Source organism: Coffea eugenioides, chromosome 2 (genome assembly GCF_003713205.1).
Source record: "Coffea eugenioides isolate CCC68of chromosome 2, Ceug_1.0, whole genome shotgun sequence".
Taxonomy (NCBI): domain Eukaryota; kingdom Viridiplantae; phylum Streptophyta; class Magnoliopsida; order Gentianales; family Rubiaceae; genus Coffea; species Coffea eugenioides.
The window spans coordinates 69,003,283-69,022,342 of NC_040036.1; the positions used below are offsets into that span (position 1 = coordinate 69,003,283).

General features: G+C 30.9%; 3 protein-coding genes across 3 annotated transcripts; all 3 read left to right on the forward strand.

The window, feature by feature from the left end:
• The first annotated feature begins 607 nt into the window (after nucleotides 1-607).
• LOC113760104 (probable 2-oxoglutarate-dependent dioxygenase AOP1.2) lies at nucleotides 608-1,015 on the forward strand. Its single transcript, XM_027302674.1, has one exon. It carries the CDS (start codon nucleotides 608-610, stop codon nucleotides 1,013-1,015), a length of 408 nt encoding a protein of 135 aa, XP_027158475.1.
• A 4,000-nt stretch (nucleotides 1,016-5,015) lies between these two features.
• On the forward strand, nucleotides 5,016-7,641 carry LOC113760105 (probable 2-oxoglutarate-dependent dioxygenase AOP1). Its single transcript, XM_027302676.1, has 2 exons — nucleotides 5,016-5,279; nucleotides 7,348-7,641. The coding sequence occupies exons 1-2, from the start codon at nucleotides 5,016-5,018 to the stop codon at nucleotides 7,639-7,641; spliced, it is 558 nt and encodes a 185-aa protein (XP_027158477.1).
• Nucleotides 7,642-10,882: 3,241 nt separating this feature from the next.
• On the forward strand, nucleotides 10,883-14,839 carry LOC113763059 (2-oxoglutarate-dependent dioxygenase AOP2-like). Its single transcript, XM_027306747.1, has 3 exons — nucleotides 10,883-11,426; nucleotides 12,277-12,598; nucleotides 14,521-14,839. The coding sequence occupies exons 1-3, from the start codon at nucleotides 11,020-11,022 to the stop codon at nucleotides 14,767-14,769; spliced, it is 978 nt and encodes a 325-aa protein (XP_027162548.1). The 5' UTR covers nucleotides 10,883-11,019; the 3' UTR covers nucleotides 14,770-14,839.
• Nucleotides 14,840-19,060: the final 4,221 nt, after the last annotated feature.

Consider the following 19,060-nt stretch of genomic DNA (forward strand, 5'->3'; position numbering starts at 1 on the left):
CACCTAGTTCTATCCAATTCCGTTCTATTATATAAACTAATATAATCTCAGTGTAAATTAATAGGAGTATATTGGTGTAATAGTGAACTTTACACCAACTCAATTATAATTTAGATTTATATAAAAAATGTATCAGCTTACAGAACTGGACAGAATTGACATTGGAGAGACCTATTTCCGGCATAGGAAAGTATTTTTTTTTAAGTTATTAGCAAACAAAAAATATACCATTGTTAGTTGGAAAGTACTTGGTATCACCACACCCCAAAAATGATCACAATTAAGATATTTGATGACATTCGAAATTGCAACCTGCAGATGGCAGCACTCTTCTGCACAGTACATAGAACGGTAATCACTTTATTATGTGTATATGTAGTGATAGTAATCCACTAATCCTACTCGATGACAGGAATCTTTGCAGTATAATACTCCATAAACATAAGCAGTTTGACAGTGACGTAAATACCTTATCCAACCACGTGGGAATCTATTCAAGAAGGAAGAATCAACACCTTATTTGTTACCTAGATCATTTGACTAATAACTGGAGCTAGAACAGAGCTAATTAAGTCTGAATCCAAGAACATCATCCACAAGTTTGGCAATGGAGAGCAACCCTCAAGTCTATTCTCCTCAAACACAGCAAAACAATATAGTACCAGTCATATATTTCACCACAGAAAACCTAAATCCTGGTACAGGTTCTTGGTTTTCTACTTGCAAAGCTGTGAGGGAAGCCCTGGAGGAGTTTAGCTGCTTCGTCGCAGTTTATGACAAAGTTGAACCTGAGTTCATTAGTGATGCTTTTGCATCTTTTAAGGAGCTGTTTAACCTCCCCATGGAGACAAAATTGCTTAATACTATTCCTGATAGGCCAGCTTTTGGCTATATAAGACCAAGGCCTGAAACTCCTGTTCATGAAACCGTTGGTATTGAAGATTCAACAACTATTGAAGCAGTTCATAGTTTTGCTAATGTCATCTGGCCTTCGGGAAATGATCATTTCTGGTAAGATGAGATGTTGGAGAAAATCTTTTAATTTGTGCCTATTCTCTTCTTAATTCTTAACTTCCATGTTCCTGATAATAGAGTCCAAATTCTTGTTGAAAACAAAAACTCTAGAGAATGGAGAACTAAACTAGACAAAGTCTGATTTGTATTATGTTTGATGTAGGTCTATAATCTATATGTATGCATGTATGTATTGTAAGGAATCATAGATACATGCATGCTCGAAAATTAAAATTTTTTTATTCCTTTAGTAGGTCGATCTTTGATTAAATTCGTGTGACATAAAGTTAGTTTAAGAAGGTTATCTCAATCCATGAGGATCTTCTTAAACCGATGGAGATTTAATGCGGAGGGGCAAAATGATCCACGTTATATGGATGTTTGGCTTCTAACGGTGATCTTCACAAACTTCCTTAGCTAGAACTTTCTAGATTGAGTTAGTTTAAACTAGATTAGTGCTAACTATTGCCAAGACACCTCACACAAATTATTGAGAAAAACTCCAATTTTCACTGTGAAAAACCTTGTTGAGAAAAATCCTAGTTTTTCCCCATGAAAAACCTGCTCTAGTAACAGAAATAAGAGATGCGATTTTTTCCTTATTTTTTTGGACGAATTTTAGGTATTTTTCTCTCAAGATTATTTTTCTCAAAAATCTCACAAGATAATTTGTGTGTCGATTAGTTTTGCTAGTAAAATCTTAGTTCTTAGTGAGTATTTATAGATAAAAAAGTTGTACATATCCTTATGAAAACCCTGAAGCCAGTTTTGAATAGGATTTAGCTTTCTTATTCTTATACAACTCTTGTATTTGGAAAATTTAAACTTATTTGTACCATAAGTCTCTCAAGTTTAATTTGTTTTATAAATTAAAATATAAGTTATAAAAACTTATTTTTTAAGTCCTTACTTGAAATTCTTTTAATCCAAATAAAAAAATTCTTAATGTGTGTGATCTATTAGGTTCTCTCATATACATTGGCAATAAATATGAGTTTTAATTCTTAATAAATAAGAACTAGATAAATAAAAATTTCTTTTAATCTATATATCATTGATTTTACTAATCAATCAACTGATTCTTATGGATCAAGATTTACATGTAATAATGCATCATGACCACCCAAGTAATGAGAAAAGTCAAGTGGATGATTTAACCTTATTTCAGTGAATGTTTGTTATGTAATTAATATTCTTTTATTATACTTCTCTCATATTAATTTTGGAATAAGTGGTGCCCATTCCATTATGTGATTAATGTTCTTTTTTTGTACTAAAATACAACTCTAATAAAAAAGTACTTCGAAACACTTTCTAAGACTGTTCCATTTAGTTCTAAGAATTCTGAATTATACTTCTAGAAGTGGTAGACATGAAATAACTCCTCTTCTATAAGAGAAAGTAAATCCTTATAGATGATTTATCACCTTTCCATACTTCAAATATATACCTATATACTAATTATGTGAGCATTTCTTGTTATAGGAGCAATCATATAACAAACAAAGTATAACTATCCATATTCAAAATAATATAATAATGTTAAGTCTAAAGATCAAATGGCCTACCTTTTTGGGATTCTTCGGGATTCAAATGGCCTACCTTTGATTGGATTTTCGGCATATCTTGGGGAAACTACATGTATCCGTGCAGAGGCTCGTGCCCTCCTTATTGGTCTTCGAACAGTATACATAGGGGTTTTGGGAATCTCTATGTGCAATCCGATTCTTTGGTTTTAATTGGAATTCTTCCGCATCGCATTCAGTGTCCCTAGCAGATTCGACGGGAGATTAGGCAGATTTGGCAGTTCGTGGAAGATCCTGATCGCTTTTCACATTGCTACAGAGAGGCTAACACGGTGGCTGATGTGTTGTCCAATGTGGGCGTATCTCATCCAGAGCAGCAAGTCAAGATATACGAGACCTTTAATACGCTTCCACGTATGGCTCGTGGGGCAATTCGCCTCGATAGACTAGGATTGCCTTCTATTCGGAAAATTAGGTGTATGTAAAAACTTGCTCTTCATTAAATAAAAATACCCTTTTATAAAAAAAAAAAAATGTTAAGTCTAAAGATCACTTATACAAACGTCACTTAGAGATTAATCCTTTGGCACTTAAAGGATATATCTATGATTGGAAAAAAAAACTCAAAGCCCAACAACCTAGTCCAACCTGCTTACTAATTTAAGAGGTTGAGTCGGGCCAGTTGGGTGTTGGAATAATTGGATGTTGGGTGAAAATGACCCAAATAAGCTTTGGGTGTGTAGGGTTTTTAAGTTGGGTATCCATTAACCCAAGTACTTAGCCATTAACCTAAAATGCTTAGATCATTTTTTTCTTGTATTTCACCTCATGTAAAATGACATTAACCCCATCTATGATCTTTTTTTTTTCCTGCATCTCCTGATCTTTCCTATTATTAAATGTGAATATAAATTCTCAGTAAATTGGAGATATCACTAAGACAATAGGTTTAATAGAAATGGAATAGTTTTAATGGCCATCTGAGTTATTGTCTGGAAAAAGCATGGCCATGTTAATGTCAAAAAATTTGTAATGCATGGTTTTGCTTGAATACCTGCTGTTATCCTTGAAAACACAAATGTAAGCATGGCAACACACATGCAAACGAAGAGAGTCAGTTAAGACAACACATTTCAATCAATCAAGATAGAATGTTTTAGAATATACTACTGACATAATTGTTAATGCATTTCATGTTCCATTATTTGCATGCAAGCTTATGAAGGATGGCAATCCAAGTTTTCTAGGAACTTGCATTAAAGGCATCTATACATTGTATTTTCCAACTATTTCATACCCTTTATTTAAATCATTGCCAAAAAAAATGTTCCTAACTATGATAACTTCCAGTAGATATAGTCAGCTACTGTCTATCACCAGTTAAGTATGTTTAATATTCATATCATGCCTTTTCTATTACATGAGATAGGTGCATATAGGCTCTTAATTTGGAATACTAGATCATGCCTCATAATTTGGCGAATCCTTTGATTATATTTTATGTGATTTGATTTGCTTTTGAAAAAGGATTTTCTGCTCTTAATTTGCCAATTCAAGTAGTTTAAATGTGTGTATTTGTATATATGAAAGTATGTTAGTTTGTGTTTTACTGTATCCGCATGTGTAAAAATGATGTGTTTCTATCTAAGGAACTTAAGAAGTGAGTTTGTGTTTGTACATGTGGAAGCATTTTAGTGTGTGAAAATATGTTCATGTATGTGAAAATGAGTTTGTGTGTGTAAAAAAATTATTTTGTATGTGCAAATGTGTGTAAGAGAGAATTATCTATTAAAATGTATAAAATTATACGTTGGGTCATATTTGGGTTACTGGGTTTGAGATGATTCAATATAACCCAACTCAAAATCAACCAAATCCATGGTTGTTTAGGTTGGATATAACCCATTTAAATAAAAACCCAACACCAACTAGCCCAATTGCCAGGGTTAGATATCTCTATGCGAATCAATCTAGTGAATTTGATCATTTTATCTAGAACCCATATATTAGTTTAGGTGTCTCACACACCACAGTAGATGAGATTTACTACTCTTATATAGAAGTAAGTGACATAGTATATATTAGTCTAATTGTATTAACAACGCCATGTCTTGTTAATATTTTTACTAGATATATTTAAGAATAAATTTTATCTCTTATGATTTCATCGATTAGATTTACTCTAGGGATGTTATCATACAAATATAAATATATTTGCAATAAATATGATGAAGATGCCATTTATAATAACATAAATAGTTCAAGTGCATATTAAAATCTAGAAGTTAATTGACTTTAGGGCATATACATTTTCATGTATATTTTTATGCACATATCTTTTTCTATTTCTTTTTTACCTTACCTCATTTTCATATATGTCAACTATAATTCTCCCCTTTTCTTGTGTTAAATCTTAGTGAAACAACACACTCCTACACAAAACAAGTATCAGAGGTGAACAGGTTGGTGTGCAGAATGATATTTGAAAGCTACGGTGTTGGTAAGTACAGCGACTGTCACATGGAATCAACATCTTATCTCCTCAGAGCCAATGCTTATAGAGTTCCCCATGAGAAGGAGCCAAATCTTGGAATTATTCCTCATACTGACACAAGTTTTGTGAGTGTTGTTAAGCAAGATAGTGTTCAAGGGTTACAGGTTCAATTAAAGGACGGTACATGGATTCCTGTTCATTTGCCACAATCTTCCTTTGCTGTCATAGCAGGTGATGCCATGCTGGTGAGTAATTTTCTTCCCCTATCTGTTTGCTTCCAATACCATTTGAAAACTTTAGTCTCGAAAGCACTTTTGTTCACACATTATTTTAGGTCTCACATTATTCCCGAAGGTTTTAAAGTAGCCATATTAACCCCTATTTTATCTAAAGTGGCATATGGATGGAATGCATCATTTGTTACGCCAATTGAACCAGACACGTTCCAAAATTGCATGTGATGAAATCATAATATCCACCTCCAATTTTTTGCATGAGTATCCACTTTAACCTCCTATGGTTACACTGCTGATTGATATAATATTAAGTAAGAGTAATACTAGTATTTCAACTAACGACATTATGGACACTATTTTCCATTAAGTTTCCACTTTACATGAAACTATAGGAAAGTGAAGTGGATATGTTAAAACATTAAGGAGTTATGTGATAATGGGTAAAATTACAAGGGGATGATGTGTAAGTTACCATATCAACTATCAATAAAATGTAATATTTTATTTTATATTCCAAAAACTATTTTATCTCAAAAGATATTTCATGAAAAATGCTGACATGTGAAATATTTTAATAGAATTTTATGTGTGTTGTCTTGTCTACAGTATCAGTACGATATTTAGTTGACCAAAATGATAACTGTGTTGATTCAAACTAATGCAATTGAATGATGCATGTTAAGACATTGCCATGTTTCCCACACTGCCAAAGTAAAATTTTTTACACTAATAAATTTGGATGCATTCTATATATATATATATATATTATACACACACATATGGATTAATCTTTCTTACACTGCCAGTATATACACTGACAGGGTTGAATGAATGTGACATCATCTAAATTTGAATTTTAACATCAAATTTGTATATGTGACATGCATCTAGACCCGCTAGTGTATGTACTATCAGTGTATAAAAAATTTAAATATGTATATCTATAAGAGAATGGAAATTCAAATTTGAATGCAAGTTGTGTGTCCTGCATCCGAGCATGCAGGTTAGAATAATTGACTAACCCTGCAAGCTTAATTGCACACTAAACCTGCATGTGGTATAAACCTACAAGTTGTAATGGTAGCAATTTGAGGTTGGAAAATTACTTATGCATACATATAATCACTTGAGCTAGGGTAAATTTCAATTTAGTCTTCCAAAATAAGTTAAAGAGTCGATTCAACCTCTAAAAGTGATCTAGTTCCAATTGAGACCTTTAAACTGGAATTTTTGTTTCAACATGGCCCTTCTGTTAATTCATGTTTGGTCAATAACGTCTAACCAAACCTTAGTGGCATATTGAATTTTAGAGACTTTGCAGCAATTAGTCTTCTGTCTAAATTAGCTAAAAATGATAGAATAGTGCTCTTCTAATCAGATTTGAAAGATTGAAAATAGATTTAGAAGAGCAATATCTTATCCTTTTTAACTCATTTAGGTGATAAATTATTTGCTTTTAAGTCTCTAACAAAGAGATGAGACTTTACTTTATCACTAAAGTTTAATAAAACGTTATTGACCAGATTTGAAATGATGGAAGGGCCTACTCGGGACAAAACATCCCCTTTGGACAGGTTAATTGGGACCTAATCATTTTTAGGGTCTGAATTGATACTTTGATCTACTTTGAAAGGCCGAATTGAAATTAACCCCTTGCTCTAATAACTTATGTTTACACAGTTCATTCATACAATATTTTCAGCTAGAGGAAGATTGATAATAGGCATATTTTAGTCCGGTTTCTGGCACCATAGAAAACCATAAATCAATTCGTGTTTTTACTCAATATTGTTATAGGTTAATCTTTCCTATATTATTGGTGTAGATAATTTGTTACTCTAGCAGTATTAAATGGATGATATAAAACAAACTCGTATTGCTACATACTAAATTTAGGAGCACACAGTTTATCCAGAAAAAAAAAAGTTTCCAGGACCTGATGACAAACACCCTAAATTCTTCAATCGCTCAGTAATTTTATCAAAAAGAAAGAAAGAAAGAAAAACAATTACATTTTTCTTTGCAGAAAGAATTGTGAATGTCATTGATGACTAAGTTGCTGTCTTCTTTGTTGAAGGCATGGAGCAATGGCAGGGTACATCCTTGTTTTCACAGAGTTATAATGAAAGAAAAAGCAAGATTTTCTATTGCACTGTTCTCCTTCCACAAAGGAGTTGTTCAAGTTCCAAAAGAGCTTGCTGATGATGACTACCCACTACGATTTAAATCTTTTGATCATTTTGGTTTATTAAATTTCCGTTTGAAGAATCCAGCTCTATCTTCTCAGGAAAGAGTCAAAGCCTATTGCGGTATAAAGGATGCATGGGAAAGTATTAATTCCTGTGTTGGCTCCCAGACTCAACCAAATTAATTTAGGCTTTTGTTTCAAATGAACTATCAACTATTAGGGTTTGTATCATTGCCATATTTCTAAAGTTCTAACTTGGATTGAAGTTTGTTCTTCGTTTTTGTACTACAAAGGAAAAAAGAAGCAAAATATCGAGTATTTGTGAACAGGTAAATTGTAATTGCTTGCATGATGTGGTTTATCAATTGGTGTTAGTGTCGAATTAGAGAATTGATGCTAATTTTTGCTCATGAGATTGATGAATCAATATCTGAGTGAACAACTCAGATTGAGACAAGAAAGATAGATTTGTTGTAGTATGGATAGATTACCTGTCCTGCCCAGAAAAGAAAAAATAGAAAAGACAGGTTTGTTGGGACTTGGAAAACACATGCTATTCTCTAACACAATAAGCTGACAAAATTTTTCGTTTGCAGCCAGATAGCAGCATTTCTTCTGTAGAATACACAGAACCATATGTATTCTCCATGCTGTGTATGTATATGGGGTGATGAATCCTGCTTAATTGCAGGAATCTTCGCAATAAAACACCCCAATCAAGTAAGCAGTTAGCAGCCAAGATATAATTTATGGAACCACATTGGAATCTTTGCAGCAGAAATATTTACCCCTAGTTGTTTCTTTTAGCTGGGAATAATTCATTTCATGAAGTGGTTTGGTGATTTGTGTTATGGTTAAGATAATACTAGTGCTTTTGCTTATGAGATTTAAGTTCAATCTTTCTTGAATCTTTCATTGAATATTATTTGTTAGGATTGGGGATTGAAAACCTACATGTGTATATGACTTTCAACTTTGACTTGAAGGAGGAGTTGATTAGTAAATGCTTAAAATATTGGGATGTCTATAAGGTCTTAATCATGGATATTATTTAATAATTTATTAAAAGGTGTCCATTAGCACTCTTTAATATACTCATCATATGATGTAGATGTTTATATTTATTGTATCTATAGATTTGGACACTTTTTCAAATTAACAACACTCTTATCAAAAGACTAATATTCGAAGCCCTTATGCATAGTGGAAGCACTTGTCGGCCAAACCTTATGTATATGGTGAGATGAATCTGCACATGAGAACCTTTCCAATAAAACATCCACCTTATCTTGTTCCTTGTAACCAGGAATAGTTCACTTCTTATAACTAGACCTAGAACAACTACATCTGAAACCAAGAAAATCATCCACAAGTTTGATAATGGAGACCAATGCTTCAGTCTAGATTCCTCAAATACAACAAAGCAGTGAAATCCCTTCTGTCATATATTTCACCAAAACCAAAAAAAAAAAAAAAAACCCAAAATCTGCGCTCAAGCTCTTGGTTATCTACTGGCAAATCTGTGAGGGAAGCATTGGAGGAGTTTAGCTGTTTTATTGCAGTTTATAACAGAGTTGAATCTGAGTTTATTAGTGAAGTTTTTGGATCACTAAAGAAGTTGCTCAACCTCCCCATGGAGACAAAATTGCTTAACACCAATCAAGACTAAGATGTGACACTACTCTTCATGAAACCATTGGTATACATTGAAGATTCAATAATTATACGTTGAAGCGGTTCAAAGCTTTACAAACCTCATGTGGCCATCAGGAAATGATCAATTCTGGTAGGATGAGGTTAGAGAAAATTTTCTAATTGGTCCCCAAATTTGCAACTTAATTTCTACAATTTTAGTCAATGATAGTGCCAATAGGACAAATTTTATACTTTTTCTCGGAGAGTTATGATGACAAAGACCGCGAGAATCTATAATGCGCTATTCTCCTTTCACACTGGAATAGTTCAAATCTTTTGACCATTTAGGCTTATTGAGTTTCCGTTTGAAAAATTCAACTCTATCTTCTGAGGAAAGAGTCAAAACCTATTGTGGTATTAAGGATGTTTTATGATATGTGCTTCAAAATTTTTGTCATGCACGTCCAAAATTCCAACTTCTGAAGTTTAAAATTCGTTTTCATATTAGCAAGAAAAATCACACAAAAATGTATCCTTTTGAATTGTATTTTTAAAAAAAAAAAAGAATTATTTATGGTAGCAACGTAATGTTTTCTATACAATGTGACTTATGTGAAATAAAAAAGTTATTGTAAAGATAAAAAGAGTGATTAGGAAACCTGTAATAAAAAAACATAGATTTTTTTTTCCCAAACAACTCCATATCCATAAAGGACAAATCTAGATCTAAAAACAAAAAACTGAAGGACAAATATAACAGCTTGCTAGCAGCCGCCCCATCTAGAGGTGTCAAAGCCACCTATAGCCCCATCTTGGAAGAAACACTTACTTTAAGGTATAGTATAGTTGGATTAGTTGGCAGTAGCGCAGACAATATATATTTTTAGGTATAGTAGCGCAGACAACATATATTTTATCGAACCACAGTTGAAATATTTGCAACAGAATGCTTACACTAATTTGTTTCTTGCAACTAGAAACAATTCATTACTTATCTGTTATCAAATTTGTAGAAAAATTAAACCAAGCTAGTATGATTTAATATATTAAGTTGTGGGCATATGTCATTAGTTAATTGGTTAGTTTGCATTGGAGTGGCATGGGATAAAGGACCACGGGCAGGTGCAACCGTTCCTAGTGGTTTTGTGCATTTTGCACATCACGTAATTTTATTTGCACACGGCGTAACTTTGTTTGCACAACGTGTAATTTTAGAACAAATTTTTGTGGGCCCCACACACGTTGTTAAAAACGAGGTACAAAAAGTGATCTGAACCGTACAATTTTTTTGGACCAAATCTTAGCCGTGAACAGCTCAGGAGCGGTCCATCTGATGACTGCTCCTGCCCCTCATCCTGGGATAAATCCTTTGTTAGTACTAGTACTAGTCAGTTTGTACAAGTGCCAAAGAAGTTTTATGTCGGTGCGAAACAATTATTAGGCAATGCCTAATAATTGATCCAAAACTAATTGAAAAAATTCATGTGGATATATAAAGATTTCACTTGCTCATTTATATGTTAAAATGGAATTTACTTAACATATTAAATAAAATCAAATGGGACTTTTTATCAGTCCGCATGAAACTTTTTTATTAGTACGGAATAACTACTAGATATGTCTAGTATTTGTTCTACATAGGAGGCTTATTGTCATACAAGGCTTAATAAGTCAGAAGCTTCGGGGTTTTGGTCAGAACGTCAGAGTCTGTTTGTCGGTCGTATTTTATTTTTGTGAACAGGTGCATCCCCCCGGAGCCCTTGGTCAATACAAGAATAAATTCCTTTGGCCGTATGTCGATTTTTTGTGATTATTTCTGTAGATTTATGTTTTTTATTGATTTGGATTCATCAGGAATCCTTTGTCCCTTGAACAAATCTAGAACAGCTACATCTGAAGCCAAGAACATCATCCACAAGTTCGATAATGGAGACCAACAACCCTCAAGTCTGCAACTCCCAAACGCAGAAAAGCAAAACAATTCCAGTCATATATTTCACCACAGAAAACCTAAATCTTGGCACAAGTTCTTGGCTCTCTACTTGCAAAGCTGTGAGGGAAGCGTTGGAGGAGTTTAGCTGTTTCATTGCAGTTTATGACAAGGCTGAATCTGAGTGCAAAATTGATGTTTTTGCATCGCTGAAGGAGTTCTTTAATCTTCCCATGGAGACAAAATTGCTTAACGTTCACCCTGATAAGAATGCATTTGGTTATTTTGGACCAAAACCTGATTTCCCTCTTCTTGAAGCCATCTCTATTGAAGATTCAACAACTATTGAAGCGGTTCAAAGATTTGCCAATCTCGCCTGGCCATCTGGAAATGATCATTTTTGGTAAGATGAGTTTATAGAAAATCTGCATACTGGTGCCTAGAGATGGTACTACTAGCACCAAGATTGATGAAATTTTCATGTTTCTGATATTTGATTCCAAATTTTGACCTATATGTTGAAATTGGTGGAATAAAAGGCTATATTCTTACAAGTGATTAGTGCACCTGGAGAAATAGAAAGTCTACTTGGCAAAATTGAAATATATCATTCTTCCATATACAAATACTTGTATAACTGGCTATATAAGTGGTGGACTTTGAAAATCCCTTAGGTACCTTTTTCCAAACATGGCAAATTTGAACCAATTTACCGGCTCAATTAGTTTTAGGACTGGATTTGTCACCAAAAGAAAGTCTAGGATTATTGCATAACTTTATAGCTATAAAGAATTAAGGTGACAATGAGGTAGACTTTAGGAGCTAAATTGGCTTAGTTCCTTAGAATTAGTAGGGTATAATGCACTTATAGTTACCAAACAATTCAAAAGTTTTATTTAGCCAATTGTACTTTCTGTTTTTGTCTAAATTCATACCTGGTTAGTATTGTCTCGGATGTCTTAAATAAATTAACTTAAAATATAAATTAAAAGGGATAAATCAATGTGATAGCGCACTTTCATTTGAGATTAAAAAAAAATGGCACAAGTAATAATTTAGAAACACAAAGTTAAAAATTTTGTGGTTATTTTCTTTTTACCGTAATTACTACAATAGACAACATTTTTATTCCAACTTTTCGATTTATCACACTCTAGATAAATATACACCACACAAATGACATTCCGTATTCATGTTTTTTTACCTCATTATAATTTATTTGTACTATGATTAGTTTGGTTTTGTATTCTTAGTGAAACAATATGCGCCTGCACAAGACAACTATCAGAGGTGAACAGGATGGTGAGCAAAATGATCTTTGAAAGCTATGGTGTTGGTAGGTACAGTGATTCTCACATAGAATCAACATCTTATCTCTTCAGAGCCAATGCTTATAGAGTTCCCCAAGAGAAGGAGCCAAATCTTGGAATCTCTCCTCATACTGACACAAGTTTTGTGAGCGTTCTTAAGCAAGATAGTGTACAAGGGTTGCAGGTTCAATCAAAAGATGGTACATGGATTCCTGTTGATTTCCCACCATCTTCCTTTGCAATCATGGCAGGTGATGCCATGCTGGTATTGCCATTTTCCTTCACTTATTCATTTTTTTTAATACATTGATGATATATACACTATCATATTCTGCAAATTATATTTTGTTAATTGTACTTGACCTCCTGGACCTATATCCCAGTTGCACTTTGCCTTGTGAACGAAAAAAATATATATGCAATTTACCCCTTCCGAAGATTTCCTAGCTATAATTATGTATAAATTTGTGATGTTAATTTGTTTTAGACAACCATTCCCTTTAATTAGAAGAGTTCTTGACAAAATTTTTACTGTCTTATTTGTATTTATAATGAGTTTGCATAATATTCTTATTTATTCTAATTCCCAACAAACAAGTATATTTTAGAAATCATCCATTTTCCTTATCCAATGCGCATATTCATTATTTCGTTTTATTTGAACATATAAACACAAGAACAGAAAAAAATAAAAGCAAGAATGGATTCATCCAATTCGTTTTGTTGTGATTTTCCAATAACCAAATATATGGAGGGTATTTTTGTCAAAGAAAATTTTTTTGCATCCAAAAACTCTAAATATTTTTGTCAAATAAAAGCTACAATGAAATACAAAAGCTATTAATAGTAACTTCATCCAAAAACTCTAAAGGAGGGTATTTTGGCCAAATAAATTTTTTGCATCATATTTTTATATTTATTTATATGGTGAAATCTTCTAAAAGGGGTAAATTGCCTATTCTTTTTGGCGCATGAGGTGAAAGTGCAATTGAGGTATCGGTTCAAGGGGTAAAGTGTAATTAACTTGAAAAAAAAATGTTTAAGGTACGTTGTGTGCATTAACTATCAATAACATGCAATTCATTTCATTTTGAAAACTATGTTAGTGCAAAAAAAAAAAAAAAAATTTGTACCCGAAGTAAAAATATACATTTGCTAAACTATATATTTCATTACGTCTGGCTGAAATGTGAAATCTTTTGACAGTATTTTTCTGTTTGTTATCTTGCCAACAATTTTTAGTTGACTAAGAAGATAATATAATATTTAGTTGACTAAGAAGATAATTGTGCTGTTTCTAGGTGATAGTATTGAATAATGTATAAGCTAGCTAAGATGTAGCGGACAAGTTATGAAAGTCAATATTTGTGGTTTGCTGTTGCATTTGAGGTTGGAAAACAACTTAAGATTCGGTATAACTATAAATATATATTTTTTTAGAGAGGAAAAAATTCAAAAAAAAAAAGTAAAATTGTCAAATGGTTATCCAAACTTGATCATCTTGTAGTAAAATTGTCCTATCATCACCATTAATATATATTTTTCACCAATTTTGATCATCTTGTTTGTCTATCCAAGTTTGTCATCCTTCCCCAAAATCCCAATTTCCATATATCACAAATTTCAGTTTGATCATGCCTCTTCCATCCATCTTTCATCTTTCTCATTAATTCTCAATTTTGTATCTCCCACCAAAAATTCATTAAATAATTAAAACAAAAATACACAGTAGTAAATTGGGCTAAAGGAATATGAAAAAAGTGAATGAGGCTTTCAAGGCAATTTGGGACATTAGTATGATACAAAAGTCAGCCAAATGAAGGCCAAAGCTACTATTTAAGGAAAGTATGTGTAATTTTGAAACATAGAGGGAGCTTGATGTAATTATCGTAAATCTCAGGGGATTTATGAAATTATTGCAATCGATTACAGCTATTATTGGCTAGTAGTTTTAAATGCATTATTGTTTCAAAAAATACCATTAGAAGCTTATAATTTATATTGAAACGAAAAACTGTTCGCGAAACCTGTTACAAAACAACCTAAATTCTTCGATCTCAAAGTAGTTTTTTTTTTTATCAAAAACAACCACAAAAAAAAAAAGAAATTTAAGTTCTCATTAATTTTCTTAGCAGAAAGAATAGTGGGTCCTCATTTATAATTAAGTCATTCTGTTACTTGCTGAAGGCATGGAGCAATGGCAGAGTACGACCTTGTTTCCACAGAGTTATGGTGACAGAGAAAGCAAGAACCTCTATTGGGTTGTTCTCCTTCCACACTGGAATTGTTCAAGTACCAAAAGAGCTTGTTGATGACAACTACCCATCACAATTTACTTCTTTTGATCATTGGGGCTTATTAAAATTCCGTTCGAAAAATCCGGCTTTATCTTCTAGTGAAAGAGTGAAAGCCTATTGTGGTAGAAAGGATATATGATGAAGTATTGTTGGTTACCAAAAGCAACTGCATTTGAAAATTTTTTTAAGACAAATTCTCAATTGTTTCACTTGTCATGAGTTAAAACGGGTTTGGAGCAGATACGGCTGACTGCTGGTACAATTAGGGCAGTTGTTGTATTTTTATTTTTATTTTTTTCAAATGTTGGTGTACGCTTAGAATAGTTGTATTTATACAACGAGTTGGTGTGCATTAGTAAAATTTATGTGTCCAACGAGACAACATCATTATACATCGAATTAGGTAGAAAGTACAACGATATATGGAACCAAATTTTCAATTATACCTGCCCCAAACCCAAATCTCAATCATATCTGCCCTAAACCCAGCAAAAGCATTGCTGTTAGCTTGGAACATAGGGCAAATTTGGTTGATCAGTTTTGTCCTATTCTATTTTGTTGGTGTAATTATTACAGACTTTGTTATAAAATCTTTAGTGTAACCATGAATTTTGATTGTGTGCATGACATCATGCTGGCACTTTTTATTGAGTTTTCGTCAAATCATTCTTTGCATACCCCCCCCCCCCCCCCCCCCCACAAAAAAAAACCTTTGGCAATAGTCAATATCGACAAGTTACTCAATACATAAACCTGGCAATTGAATGGGTTGATTTGAGTTTTCAGTTAGATGTATTATATCCAATCCGCCCAACTATAGCTTGAATTGATTTTGGATTGGGTCAAATTGGATCAACTAAAACCTATGATCCAAATATAACCCAATATATTTTTATATATTTTAATACATAACTATATCTTACATATATTTACACACACAAAATGGTATTTTTACACACATAAACATATTTTTACACACTGAAACATTTTCACTTATACAAACACACACTTAATTTTTTGAGCTCCTCGGATGGAAACACTTCCTTTTCACACACATATACACACTAAAACACACACTAACATACTTTCGCACATACAAACATATACACTAACTTTTTAAACTGTTTGGACGGACATATTATTTTTGCATTTGCCAAATTGCACTACTACCTTTTTTTAAAAAAAAATAATACAAAGGTAGAAACATATTTACAATTCACGTGTTAAAAAGAAATTTAAAAACATAGGGTCCGTTTGGATTAACTGTTTTTGGTGTTATTTTTCAAAAACAACACTGTAGCATTTCGTTTTTGAAATACAAGTCCGTTTGGATTAGTTGTTTTTTGAGTTGTTTTTCAAAAACTATATGAAAAACTTATACTGTAGATATTTTTTGGATTATTTTTTGAGGTATTTTTAAAACATATTTTTGAGTATTTTTATAATTTATAATTTTTATATTTATATACATTTATCCATTTATAATACATTTATAAATATTTATAAATAAATATATTTATATTTATATAAAATATATAAATGTATTATATTATATATAATACATAATATAAATATATTTATAAATGTATAAATGTATATTATTATAAATGTATAAATTATAAATGAATATTATATAAATGTATAAATGTATAAATTATAATTTATAAATTATAATTTTTATATTTATATACATTTATGCATTTATAATACATTTATAAATATTTATAAATAAATTTATTTATATAATTATATAAAAATATATAAATGTATTATATTATAAATAATACATAATATAAATATATTTATAAATGTATAAGTGTATATTATTATAAATGTATAAATTATAAATGAATATTATATAAATGTACAAATTAATATATTATAAATATATATTAATATTATGTATAAATGTATTAATATAATTAATATAAATGTATAAATGTATTAAAATTATGTATATTAATATAAATGTATAAATGTATAATATTATATATAATACATAATATAAATGTATATTATAAATATACATAAATATATATATTATGTATAAATGTACATTTATATAAATTTATAGTATATATAATATATAATATATATTATATTATATATAATTTATATAATATATAATATTTATATAAATATATAAAAATATATTTTAAATAAAATAAAATATTTATAATATGAATAAATAAATAAATAAATATATAATATAGAAATATTTAATATATATAATATACATTAATATTAATTATAAATATTATAATATTATAAATATGGTGTTTATATAATATTTCAATTTGTAATATTTATTGTATATTTCATTATATAAATATTTATATAATATATAATATATAAATATATAATATAAAATTTTCAATTTGTATAATATACATAATATTGTATATATTGCGTGTCTTTTTGATATAGCAATTTTATTTGAATGACTAAACAAAAACATCTTTTCCGTAATTGGTGGATGGATACAAGTACAAAGAATGCCTTTTGATGTCAGCAAGTTCTTCCTTATCATTTAACTTGAATGTCTTCCAATCATCCTCATCTTTCTCCGATTCCCAACCAAGTTTCTTGCTTGCTATTGTATAAGGCAAAGGAAGACCTTCAGAACTCAATGTAGACACCAAATTTTTGCTATTTTTCATATTTTTTTATATTTATTGATCATTTATTTTCATGCATTCTAATGTAGAATTTTCTCATTTTGTAGGTTTTCTGAAAAGAAAAGAAGGGAGAAATCAAGAAAGATGAAAAATAGAGAAAGGAAGAAAAATCAAGAAAAGAGAAATCGAGCCCTAGGGGAAAAGGGGGAAAAAGAAAAAGAAAAGAAAAGTATCAAAATAAATTTCAAATGAAACTACGTTATTTCTGTTGGTTTAGTTCCACTTAAGTTTATTAAATAGGCTTTTTAAATCAGAAAATAAATTTACATTTGAACCCCTAAGTTTCTAAATAATTTTACTATGACCTAGAAACTTTAGATTTCTTTCATTTAGATCTTTATTTTCATTGTTATTTGATTCCTAAACTTTCATTTTAATTATTTTTTGGCCCTTATCTTTTGAAACCCATAAACTTTCTAAGTTTTGTAATTGAGTCCCTGGTAGCTTCTTGATCCCTCAATTATAATTGTTTCCTTTCTTTAATTGCTAATTATGCCTTAAACTCATTTAACTTGTCATTTTGAATTCCTTTAAATTCCTTTGCATGTTTAACATGTTAATATGGATTTAATGCATTTATTGCATTCTTTTTAAAAGTATTTCCAAGATAGTTGTGCTTTGCATGTTTGTTTGTGCTTTGAGTGTTAGACAGGAGATATTGTAGTTTTTTAGCCTGCCATTTCAAAGGAAAGGTACTCTTATAACCCCTTAGATTCTCAAGATACATGTTCTTATGTGCTTTTATGTGTTTTTATGCCCTTTATGCATTTTTTGCTATTTCTTTTAATTGCATTTATCATATAATTATTCATTTGCATGTCATTTACTTGATTTAAACTTTTTTATTTAGAGGGTACTTGAATACTTAAAATGTAATAGATAGACTATATCATATTTTCTCTTATTTAAAAAGTTGTAACTAGTATCATTTTTCTCCTCAAATATAATAAATAGGATAGATAAGTCTATTTTCTTATCTTTTTTTTTCTCCTTAATTTGGGATTGTAATTGCATCCCCAGATGTAATAAATAGGTTTTGTATTTTGTGTGACTTATTTACTTATGTATTTTACTCATTTTTTTAGGATTTTTATACCTAGATATTATGCTTATGTGTTTTGTGTTCTATGTGTTTACTTGCTTTCATTTATACTTTATTTATTATAGCTGATAAGTGACTAATTTACGTAATAACTGAATGACATTTTATGATATTTTTAGTCACTTTGGTTATATTATTGGAAGAAAATGAATCATTTTGGCTATAATTGGTGAAAAATGTTCTTAAGTGATTAAATGAGGTTTTTATCACTTTTTACTTGCATTTTGTGCATTTTTGACAGTTTTGACACATTTTCGTATTTCGGCTATAACTTGAGGTACAGTGATCGGATTGAGATGATTCTTGAACCAATTTGAAGATAAGAGATAGACCTACAACTTTGGTGAAGACATCAAAATCTAATTTAAAGGTTTTCCAGGTCAAAAAGTCGAATTACAGTAGCCAATTTTTATGGGTTAAAGCTGAAATAGAGCATTGAGCAGTCAAGAGTATTTTAGTCATTTCTCAGCCTACACAAATCCAAATGAGGTGATTCTTGATGCATTGGAAAGCTAACTCAAAGAGCTACAAGTTTTATGTTTCGGTCAAGAGTTAAATCAGCTTATATCATCAAGAAAAGTTCGGTTGAAGTTGAGGAAAAATCAGAGCAGAGCTGGAAATTGAACAGAAATTGCACAAAAAGGTCACTG

What these genes read in the sequence shown, in the direction of transcription:
- LOC113760104 (XM_027302674.1), top strand. Translation starts at nt 608, where the DNA reads ATGGAGAGCAACCCTCAAGTCTATTCTCCTCAAACACAGCAAAACAAT.
- LOC113760105 (XM_027302676.1), top strand. Translation starts at nt 5,016, where the DNA reads ATGATATTTGAAAGCTACGGTGTTGGTAAGTACAGCGACTGTCACATG. An exon ending in TAGCAGGTGATGCCATGCTG is followed by an intron (nt 5,280 to 7,347) that starts GTGAGTAATTTT and finishes TCTTTGTTGAAG; the next exon opens with GCATGGAGCAATGGCAGGGT.
- LOC113763059 (XM_027306747.1), top strand. Translation starts at nt 11,020, where the DNA reads ATGGAGACCAACAACCCTCAAGTCTGCAACTCCCAAACGCAGAAAAGC. An exon ending in TCTGGAAATGATCATTTTTG is followed by an intron (nt 11,427 to 12,276) that starts GTAAGATGAGTT and finishes TTGTATTCTTAG; the next exon opens with TGAAACAATATGCGCCTGCA. An exon ending in TGGCAGGTGATGCCATGCTG is followed by an intron (nt 12,599 to 14,520) that starts GTATTGCCATTT and finishes TACTTGCTGAAG; the next exon opens with GCATGGAGCAATGGCAGAGT.